This window comes from Fragaria vesca, linkage group LG4, assembly GCF_000184155.1.
Source record: "Fragaria vesca subsp. vesca linkage group LG4, FraVesHawaii_1.0, whole genome shotgun sequence".
Lineage (NCBI taxonomy): Eukaryota > Viridiplantae > Streptophyta > Magnoliopsida > Rosales > Rosaceae > Fragaria > Fragaria vesca.
Window position 1 is genome coordinate 22,203,726 of NC_020494.1, and position 11,271 is coordinate 22,214,996.

At 41.0% G+C, this 11,271-nt stretch overlaps 2 protein-coding genes across 2 annotated transcripts; one reads left to right on the top strand and one right to left on the bottom strand.

Annotated features, from left to right (window-relative positions):
* The first annotated feature begins 4,567 nt into the window (after positions 1-4,567).
* LOC101300337 lies at positions 4,568-6,405 on the top strand. Its single transcript, XM_004297639.1, has 4 exons — positions 4,568-4,689; positions 4,793-4,925; positions 5,527-5,823; positions 6,008-6,405. Exons 1-4 carry the CDS (start codon positions 4,607-4,609, stop codon positions 6,116-6,118), a joined length of 624 nt encoding a protein of 207 aa, XP_004297687.1. The 5' UTR covers positions 4,568-4,606; the 3' UTR covers positions 6,119-6,405.
* A 93-nt stretch (positions 6,406-6,498) lies between these two features.
* On the bottom strand, positions 6,499-9,647 carry LOC101300616 (serine/threonine-protein phosphatase PP2A catalytic subunit-like). Its single transcript, XM_004297640.1, has 6 exons — positions 9,039-9,647; positions 8,365-8,479; positions 7,628-7,736; positions 7,447-7,524; positions 7,079-7,270; positions 6,499-6,976 (listed from the first exon to the last, which is right to left on the bottom strand). The coding sequence occupies exons 1-6, from the start codon at positions 9,289-9,291 to the stop codon at positions 6,803-6,805; spliced, it is 921 nt and encodes a 306-aa protein (XP_004297688.1). The 5' UTR covers positions 9,292-9,647; the 3' UTR covers positions 6,499-6,802.
* Positions 9,648-11,271: the final 1,624 nt, after the last annotated feature.

Consider the following 11,271-nt stretch of genomic DNA (forward strand, 5'->3'; position numbering starts at 1 on the left):
CCGCCTTGACCCTCCTAGACCCACCAAGGGGTTGGTTAGGGCCGCCATGGGGCCCCCTTGACCCACCTTGGACCGCCTTGACCTGCCTTAAACCGTCTTGACCCTCCTAGACCTGCCTAGGGCTGCCTTGATCCTCCTAGACCCGCCTTGGGCCACCAAGACTATCCAAAGGGTCGCCTTAACCCGCCTTGACTCGTCTTGGCCAGCCTTGACCCTCCTCGGCCAAACTAGGCTCACCTAGGGTAGCCAAGGGGGCGCCATGACCCACCTAGGGCCACCAAGGGGCTGCCTTTACAAACTTTGACCCTCCTAGACCCGCCTAGGGCCACCTTGACCCGTCTATGGCCGCCAAGAGGCCGCCTTAACCTGCCTAGGGCCGCTAATGGGATGTCTTGACCCGCCGAAGGGCTACCTTTACACGCTAAGGGCTACCTTTACCCGCCAAGGGGCCTCCTTGACCCGCCATGGACCGCCTTAGGCTGTCTTAACCCGCCTTGACCAGCCTTGAACAGCCTTAGGCCGCCATGACCCTCCTAGACCCGCCTTAGGTCGCCTTGACCCGCCTTAAACCGCCTTGACCCGCCTTAACCCGTTTTGGGCCGCCTTGACCCACAATGGCCCGCCTTGGGCTGCCTTGACCCACAATGGCCCACCTTGGGCTGCCTTGACCCGCCTTGACCATCCTTGGGCCATCTTGACCCGCATTCACCCGTCTAAGGCCGTCGAGAGGTCACCTTGACCTGTTAACGGGCTGCTTTGACCCTCCTAGACCCTGCTAAGGCCACGTAGGGCCACCAAATGGCCGCCATGACTCGCCAAGGGGTCCCCATTACCTCCTAGGCTAGTCCAGGGCTGCCAAGGGACCGCCTTGACCCGTCTTGGCCCATCTTGACCCTCCCTGGCCTTCCTTGACCCGCCTAGGGCCGCCAAGGGGCTGCTAAGACCCGTCTAAGGCCTCCTTGTCTAGCCTAGTGCCACCAAAGGCCGCCTTGACCCTCCTCGGCCCTTCTATGCCCACCTAGGTCAGCTAAGGGGGAGCCATGACCCACCTAGAGCCGCCAAGGGGTTGCCTTTACCTGCCTTGACCCGTCCAAGGCCGCCAAGGGGACATCTTGACATGCCTAGGGCCACCAAGAAGCCGCCTTGGGGACGTCTTGACCGGCCAAGAGGCTGCCTTTTCATGCCTAGGTTTGCTTTGACCTCCCTAGGGCCCGTCATGACACACCTAGGGCCGCCAAGGGGCTGCCTACAGCCACCATGGGGATACCTTGACCCGTCTAGGGCCGCCTTGGCCCATCTTGGCCCGCTTTGACCCCCCTTGGCCCGCCTTGACCCGCATTGGACCGCCTTGACCCGCTTTGGACCGCCTTGGCCCGTCTTGACCCGCCTTGACTCTCCTTGACCCTCCTTGACCCGCCATGGGTGTCATGTTTAGTAAAGCTGTTGAATTTGCTGTTTTAATTGGTATTTAGTGACTTTCAACATTTCGTTCTCTTCAATTCTTTTCATATTGACACCGGGAAACTTAATTTTAAAAGAAAGGGAGGTATTACCCCTCATTTCAAATTTCACCCAATTCAAGCCAAAACCACTTGCAATACCACACAAGTTTCTAGCCAATTTCACATTTTTTGGACTCCGGCTTTTTTCGTTCGGGTGTGCTTATAAACTCCTCTTAACATATATTGAACCATTCTAGCTTCAAAAATCCATGTCTTTTATCAATTTACTCGTGATCGAGCTTAAATAAACTCACATGTGTCGTGTTTTGTAAAGCTGTTGAAATTGTTGTTATAATTGGTATTGAGTAACTTTTTAAGATTATGTTCTCTTCAATTCTTCTCAGATTGACATCGGAAACCTTAGTTTCAAATGAAAATGAGGTATTGTCTCTCATTTCAAGTTTCACCCAATTCGAGCCAAAACCACTTGTTATAGCACACGGGTTTCTGCCCAGTTTCACTTTTTTTGGTCCTCCGGCTTTTTCTATTCTGGTGTGGTTACAGACACCTCCTACCATTTATTGAACCATTTTAGCTTTAAAAATCTGTGTCTTTTATCAATTTACTCGCTATCGGCTAAAAAAAAACTCATGCGTGTCGTGTTTAGTAAAGCTGTTGAAATTGCTGTTTTAATTGGTATTGAATGACTTCCCAAGATTATGTTCTCTTCAATTCTTTTCATATTGACACCGGGAACCTTATTATTAAGTGAAATTGAGGTATTGCCCCTCCCTCATTTCAAATTTCACCTAATTCGAGCCAAAACCACTTGTTATAGCACACGAGTTTCTGTCCAATTCCACTTTTTTTGGGCCTCCAGCTTTTTTCGTATGGGTATGCTTACAGACACCTGCTAACATATAGTCAACCATTCTAGCTTCAAAAATCTGTGTTTTTTATCAATTTACTCGCGATCGGGTCTAAATAGACTCCCGCGTGCCGTGTTTTGTAAAGCTGTTGAATTTGCTGTTTTAATTGGTATTGAGTGACTTTCCAAGATTCTGTTCTCTTCAATTCTTTTCATATTGACACCAGGAACCTTATTTTTAAAAGATGAGGTATTGTCCCTAATTTCAAATTTCACCCAATTTGAGCCAAAACCACTTGTTATAGCTCACGAGTTTCTAGCCAGTTTCATTTTTTTAGGACTCCGGCTTTTTCCGTTCGGGTGTGCTTATAGACACCTCCTAACATATATTGAACCATTCTAGCTTCAAAAATCCATGTCTTTTATCAATTTACTCGCGATCGGGCCTAAATAACTCACGCGTGTCGTGTTTTGTAAAGCTGTTAAAATTGTTGTTTAATTGGTATTGAGTGACTTTTTAAGTTTATGTTCTCTTCAATTCTTCTCATATTGACATCGGAAACTTTAGTTTCAAAAGAAAATGAGGTATTGTCCCTCATTTCAAGTTTCACTCAATTCGAGCCAAAACCCTTTGCTACACGAGTTTCTGGCAAGTTTCACATTTTTTAAGCCTCCGGCTTTTTCCGTTCGGGTGTACTTACATACACCTCCTAACATATAGTGAACCATTCTAGCTTCAAAAATCCGTGTCTTTTATCAATTTACTCGCGATCGGGCCTAAATAAACTCACGCGTGTCGTGTTTTGTAAAGCTGTTGAATTTGCTGTTTTAATTGGTATTGAGTGACTTTCCAAGATTCAGTTCTCTTCCATTCTTTTCATATTGACACCAGGAACCATATTTTTAAAAGAGAATGAGGTATTGTCCCTCATTTCAAGTTTCACCTAATTCGAGCCAAAACCACTTGCTATAGCTCACAAGTTTCTAGCCAGTTTCATTTTTTTTGGGACTCCGGCTTTTTCCGTTCGGGTGTGCTTATAGACACCTCCTAACATATATTGAACCATTCTAGCTTCAAAAATCCATGTTTTTTATCAATTTACTCGCAATCGGGCCTAAATAAACTCACGTGTGTTGTTTTTTGTAAAGCTGTTGAATTTGCTGTTTAAATTGGTATTGAGTGACTTTCCAAGATTCCGTTCTCTTCAATTCTTTTCATATTGACATCGGGAACCTTAATTTTAAAAGAAAATGAGGTATTACCCCTCATTTCAAATTTCACCCAATTCGAGCCAAAACCACTTGTTATAGCACACGAGTTTCTAGCCAGTTTCACTTTTTTGGGACTCCGGCTTTTTCCATTCGTGTGTGCTTATAGACACCTCCTAACATATATTGAACCATTCTAGCTTCAAAAATCCATGTCTTTTATCAATTTACTTGCAATCTGGCTTATATATATATATATATATATATATATCTCTCTCTCTCTCTCTCTCTCTCTCTCTCTCTCTTCAACGGCTAAGATTAAGTCTTTAGGTCTTTTTTTAGGGATAACCCACCAGCTATTGGATCCTTTTTAATATCCTCAACGGCTGAGATTAAGTCATGTTTCTTAACCCCTTTCCAACCTCATTAACCCCATTCGAGAACTCAAGCGTTCTTTTTTCGATTTGGCGCTCTGAGAATAGCGTGAAAGAAAATTTGAAAAGCTCAAGAGTTTGGGTCAAGAACATAGAGGTGAAGAAACAACGGTGTGTGGTACTCTTATGTTTAATTTCGAAACAAATTAGGTATGGCTCTTCTTCTCTAATGGTGTTTCTTCTATATCATGTACAAGATGCCTCTGTTCAAAAGCTTGTATGAATGCCAATTTCATGGGTATATAATTAATAGCGTGTCTTTCCTCGTAGAACTGAACTTATAATTTGATCGATGATTGTTGTTCAATCACATATAGATTTAGGTTTTTGAACTAAAATTTCATCTTGAAGGTTGAAACCTTCTTACTAATCCTGGTAACTAAAGGAGAGTAATTAATCAAAGTTAGTAATTAACAAGCTCTCCTAGCCTATTTAGGAATGAGATCCATGTGGGCTACACAAGCATAGCCCATATAAGTTCTAGTTACTGGTCCACACTCGCGCCAACAAAAGAAGTCATGCATAAATAGCGGGAAAATACGGGGTGCTTTTATAATATCCAAAACATAAGGGCCAATTCTGTTAATTCAATTAAAATAAGGGAAGAGTGTCCCAATTTAGCAGACGAGAGAAGCGAACAGAGCAACAAAAACATGCCTTCAGATTCACCGTTCTTTCTGATCCTCCTCTTCTTCTTCTCCACAGCCTTCGCTCTGCTCTCAGTTGGCTACGCCACGTAAGCCCTAATACGTATACGTATGTATGTACTTGTTTGAGTAATAAGATGTGATCTGCTGCAGTTGAGTTTTGAACAATTTTTTGTTATTGGGTTGATTCAGAATCGAAGATGGTGAAGATGGAAGGATTGGAAGTAGAACGCTTCTGGGTCTGAAAGAGAGCCCTCATGGAACTAACGCGACCTATGAATGCTCTCCCAATGGTCCCTGCGTTGCTTGCCAATACTCTGAAAAGGTTTTTGTTTATTTATTTATTTATTTTTGATCAATTGATTTGGATTTGGATGCGTGCTTTGCTCAGTTTTGTTGTTTTCGGTATGTATTTTGAAGCATTGAGCTTGTTTAGGTTTGATTCTAGTTGTAGATTTTGATGATCAGAATGGTTTGGTATCATTTAGCTCTTTATTTGCTTTGAAATCCTACAATGAGGAGGAACAATGGAGTCTATCGATTTAGTTAACTTTGATTTATATGGCTATCAAGCAAGAACAGATGTTAAGCGAATGTGGGAATCTAGTTGATGTTGCTAAAGGAGGTCATGAATATGAATAATTGAAGATAATGAGCTACTGATATATAATTCAGATTAGCGTGGATTCATTTGCAACTGATGTTCCTAAAAGAAATGTTCTAATGAATATTTAGTTGGGGGATTTGATTTTGATCTTGTATGAGATTAGCTAAGCCACTTTAGGTGACTTTGATGGGAAGATCTCCAGATCGAATGGTTGATTCGTTGTGCTCCTTTTGATATCCTACACATCAGTGATTGAATGTTTTATTACTGTCTGTGAATCTTTGCCTCGTACTAGTAATAATTCTTTCTTTAATTGTAGAACAATGATGAGTATCGCTGCAGTGAGACTGGCTATCGCATCCCTTTGAAATGTGTGGAAATTAAGCAAGGATTAAAGGATGCAAAAGCAAAGAAAGACCCTAAAAAGATTAGATCAACTCTGGAAGTTTCCAACATGTCAGAATTGCATAATGCGGAAGAGCTCGGTATACTTTTAAAGCGTAGAAGTTTATTGGATGATTCTTCTACACAAGAGAATGAGCAACAGGGTTATATTACTTACAGAAGCTGTATACCAGCAGTTAATGAAGAAAAGTTGTCAGTGCTTGGTTTCGAGGTATTGTATGCAACTTCTGATGAAGTGATACCTATCTTACTCTAGTGAGTTAATTAACGGGTATAGAACAGAAATGAGAAATGGATAGAGGCCAAGAAAGCACTTTCATCTTATGTTTCTATTTTTGAGTGCTATACTTATGGTCATATACATGCTAATGAATGTCTTACAACTTATGTGACAGGTGATTGTGCTGTGTTTGCTAGTCATAAGTGGTTCTATTGTATACTTCAAGAAAAGGCAGACAACTACAATGGCAGGATTTTCCCGAATTCAGAGCAATGCAAGGTTTTAAATGCAATGCATTTGCTGAATCAGTAATCCCTTCACACTTGCTGCCTCCAATTTCTCTCTGTATACTCCATGTATTGAAACAATTCATAGAAACCAGTTCTCTCGTGTAATATTTTTGATAACGTGAAATATTCTCTGTTTGGGGATGAAATCGCAGAAAAAACACTTTAATTTACTCAAGGGTCCTGTCCTTGCCAGGAATTGCATTATGCATTTCCAATGTGCATCCGATGTATACAGTACATTTTATTTGCATTAATGGGAGTAAATGGAACAATTTAGTTGTGCAATACCCTGCTCCCATATTGTTATAAACTGTTGAGATCTAACACAAAGATTAAACTTGGCCAACATTCAACTTGTAATGTAGGCTGCCCAATATGATTCAAAAATCAGCTTTCTACATTGAAGATGCAAAATTACTGAACAAGATATACCATGTTATTGCCGTTTCCTCTCGAAAAATATACAAGACAATAGTGACAGACCATCAGTGACTACTGTCGGTTCTCCTAACGAGTTTCTTCAGCAAATCAACAAAACAGCAGCAGCAGGACAAAAACTCCAAACAAAAGAATCATGTTGACCATAACCCTCGACTTAAATAACGGAACTCCTCTTAAAGACACATCTACAGTGACATGGCAGAAACATGGATTACACACAGCCCATTGACATACTGAAATTACAAAAAATAATCTGGAGTCTTCCGCGTGTTGTCAGGCTCAATTTGACGAGGAGCCGGGTCAAATTGTAGAAAATTCTGGTCCATATTCTCCCCGATTTCCAAAATTGCAGCCATATTCCCACACCGGTAACAATAGTTTGGAGCGCTAAACACAGTCACGACGTTCTTTTCCTGCAAATATGTCCAGATGAAAGCTCAGAATTCAGCAAAAACTAATGAGGCACATCACCACAAAAAGAAAACAAAGTTCTACTTCCATTTGTGTTTACACACCTGGCACCAGTTGTATCCTTCCATGACAAGCTGATGAGCTCTTGAAATCAGGCTGAGTCCATTGGTATGATTAAACTGAGCAGCTATATCCTGTCCAAATGTATAACCAGCACCACGTGGAGATATTCCCCAACCACAGCGGTCATCAGGATCAGACCATAGGAGATCACACATTGGTCCTTCATGTGGAACCTGCTCATGCACAAACAAGACAAGAGAAACATGATCAAAACAAGCCTGTAATACGTAAATCAGAGGACCGTCATGAATGCATTTTATATGATGTCGATGTACTTGAAACAGACAGCTGATACATCATACCCAATATGTCATCTTAAATTTGGACATGGAAGAGAACAACATCATACCTCCTGGATACGGTCCAAGGCTCGGATATTGTCCAATGTGTCCAAAGATGGTGAAAGGCCCCCGTGCAAACAGAAAATCTACAATATATATACCAGAACTGTCAAAAATCAACCAAACTGATCTCTATTCGATATATTTATCACTGTAAAAAATATTAAAGAAAGAGTTTGGTAACTCAACCTGACTCTCAATAAGGGCTGTGAGGGGAAGATAATCAAATAAGTCAGTAAAGTACTTCCAGACATTGGCATTTCCGTATTTTCTCAAACACTCATCGTAGAAACCATACCTGGAAAAGATTGACAAAATTGAATAGAACGTAAGAACCACTGTCAACCAACATAATCTAAGATACTGCTGCAAGATTCTGGTAGTTTATTCAACTGTATTAACTATGAGCTTGTGTATTCAATAGCAACATTCTGGCCAAGCATCCGTGATTAACAGAGAGATTTCTTACTCTAAAGCTCAGGAAGCCAATGGAACCTGATCAAGTAAAACATATCACTCATGTAAGGTAAATTAGTTGCCACAGAGTAGGATTCTTTTTTTCAATATGAACATAAGGTAGGCCAACCTATGATTAAAAGCCTAATTCTACATATTTTGCTGGCAGAAGGGCACTCTCTGGAAGTCAGCTAAGCACAAATTTCCCACTAGTTTTGGGGACTTGGTCCTCAACACAGAAATCAATTAGTGAAAACTAATATCTATAAAAGAATTCACTCAGAGGAGGAGGGGTAGCATGGCATTGAGATGCTTAAGAGTTAATTGTATTACTCTGAAGAAACTTACAATACAATCAACAAAATTCAGACATAGCGCAAATTGGGAGATCTATATATGTAAATTAGACACAGCTTCACATGCATTGCAACTATGAGTACCAAACTTAAAAATCAAATAGACATTCTTACACTTGAGTAATTTGCCGACTCTCATGATTTCCTCTCAGAATTGTAATTCTATCTCTATAACGAACTTTCAGAGCCACCAGAAGTGTGACAGTCTCCACAGAATAATACCCACGATCTGCATTAGCGTAGCCAAATATATTAAACACACATAAAGCAGAAAACATAAATATCAAAACGATGCATCCGTAGTATACCACATACATTCCACAAACATAACACAATGTTAACCCATTATAACACATAAAAGATCACCACAGAAATTATATCCACCAAAAGAAACCATAAAGCTAATAAATCCAAGCTACGGAAAACCCCTAATCATTATTCTAGCAAGATTAACCACATACAAGCTCCGGTAGATTACAATAATCACACCTCCATCATTATACCGCACAATCCATTTCCGAAACTAAGCAAAAATCAAGATCATAATATAGCTAGCTTCCATTACTCGAAACGAAAAGGTTCACAACTATCACACATAATTCTACACATAAAATTGCATCTACATAACAAGCACAAAACGCTATTCCACACATAATTTCTCATCAATCCAAATCCAAATCCTCATCCATTTGATCCAGATTAAAAATAATCCGCACAAAAAAAATGAAAAAAAAATATACGAAAAATGCGAAAATGAAAAGAGTAAAGAGAGAGATAAAGAGCCTGACCTACATAATCACCCATGAAAAGGTAATTAGTATCAGGAGCGTTGCCTCCTATCCGAAACAGCTCAATGAGGTCGTAGAATTGGCCGTGTATGTCTCCACACACCGTAACCGGGCACTTGACCGGTTGCACGTTCCACTCCTCCACCAGGATCGCCCTCGCTTGCTCGCACAGCGTCTTCACCTCCGCCTCCGGCAACGTCTTGCACTCCATCAGATGCTCGATCTGACGGTCCAGATCCCCGTGAGACGGCATCGCCTCCTTCTCTTCTTCTTCCCGCGCTTTTTCTCAGATCTCGGGAAAACGCCGATTCGGAGCAGATCTGACGGCGGCCGGACGATCGGCGGATCAGGACGACGAAACGAGTCGTTTTGAGGTTGGGTCGAGACTCGACCCCTCTATCATTCCTCTTCCTCTCTCTGCGATCTTTTCGTTTTTCTTTAAAAGAAAAATTTTAAACGAAAAGAAAAGAAAAAATCGGTGAAATTAAATTGAAATTGTATTTATGTGAATGTAAGGGAAGACGAGGGAAGTCGATCTTTGCTTTCCCTTCTCTCTTCGCTCGCTCGCTGCGAAATGAAGCTGAAATGAAACACAAATGCAGATTTGGTGTGTGATTGGTTATTTTTTTTTCCCTGCTTTTTTTGTTTTGTTTTGTTAATATTGTAATGGGAGAAACAATTTCTCTCCCCGGTGGCTCCGCCGAGTCAACATCGTGAATGACCGACACGTGTCGATTCCAGCTCCTTCTTTTGGACTGTTCAACCTCTAGGCTCTCTCGGGTGGCCCCCACGGTTCCAATATTTTTTGTTTCTTTTTCTTTTTTGAGAGGAAAATTATGAAGAAGCTGTTGTTTGGTTGTTTTTGTGTTGGTGTTCTATTGGTCAAACCGTCAAAGAATGCAGCCTCTCTAGAAAGAGAAGCTAACAAGAAACTTGATAGGGAGGAGTAGAGGCCATTTGTTTCGAGTTTATTTGGTCCAAAAATCACAGCATTGATATATTCAGCCTTTTTGAATGTGGACTTTAGAAACTCTGACCATGTTTATAGGACTCTTCCATTTATACTTGAGTGGGTGATTTGGTGAGAGATAGGTTAGCTCGGTACGATGGGATACGGGTTAAGGCCTAAATTATAACGAATCTACTCTTTTTGATTTGGCTGTTTTACAAACTATATTTGTGTTTCATATGAGTAATGAGCGAAGCTGTTAGATATTGTTTAATGATGCTATAACTATACAACCAAACAGAGTGTAGAACTTCAGGCCTTCGAGTTGGCCACGGAGTAACAACCTCTGACGCCCCGCCATTGCGACTGGAGGGCTTACCCCGATAGTTAACAAATGGTTCGGTTATGACCCGAACTTAATTGGATCCAATCCACTTTAAGCAGGTTGTTGTTTTTTGAAACCTAATTTGCATATCTTTTTCCATGCATACTGCATTTACGGAACTGTGCAATTGAATAATTGGCCTTCACCAGGCGGCCTGTTGGGCCTTGTATTCTTGTTGTCTGTTGCATTTTGGGCTTTCCCATTAAGGAATCTTTTTTGATTGAATTGAGGAATCTTTTGACGAGCAAACTAATTATGATATCATACAGACCAAAAGAACCTAGAATAATGAACTATAGATGGAGAAATATCATTGTTGGTGTCCGTAGCAGATTCCAAATTTCAGAATTTGGACAGTTATACCTATACCTAGACAGTGACTTCAATTCTTGAACATCATGAGATGGAACTGCGCTTAATTAACCTTGTCCATTGTCGTTAGAAAACTAGCTGCTAGCTAGTGAGCTCCGCCGGTTAAGCAAGGTTCAAGTTCAAGCAAACTCATTTAGATGGATTGGTTGTTCCTAATCAAGCTGATACCTACACACTGATCTCAACCCTCACTCTCTCATGCTAATACTAGACAGGCATCTATACAAGTACATCCAAGCTCTTTATCTTTTACCGTTTTGGGTAATTGCTCCATTTTTGAACCACGAATCTCTTTAATCTTGGTCTCTAAATTAGTATGCTAGAAAAGATAAAGAGGAGGGTATAAAGCTAGTTTCAAACTTTCAATTGTTTTGTTATCACTTTGAAGAGTTTTGAATGGATCATAGACCAATACAGTAGTAGCAGTACGTACTTCCAGCATTATATATATATATATACACACACACACTGTGTATATATCTTCACCAATCGAATCCAGCTAGGAATTGAAAATGACCAACACTACC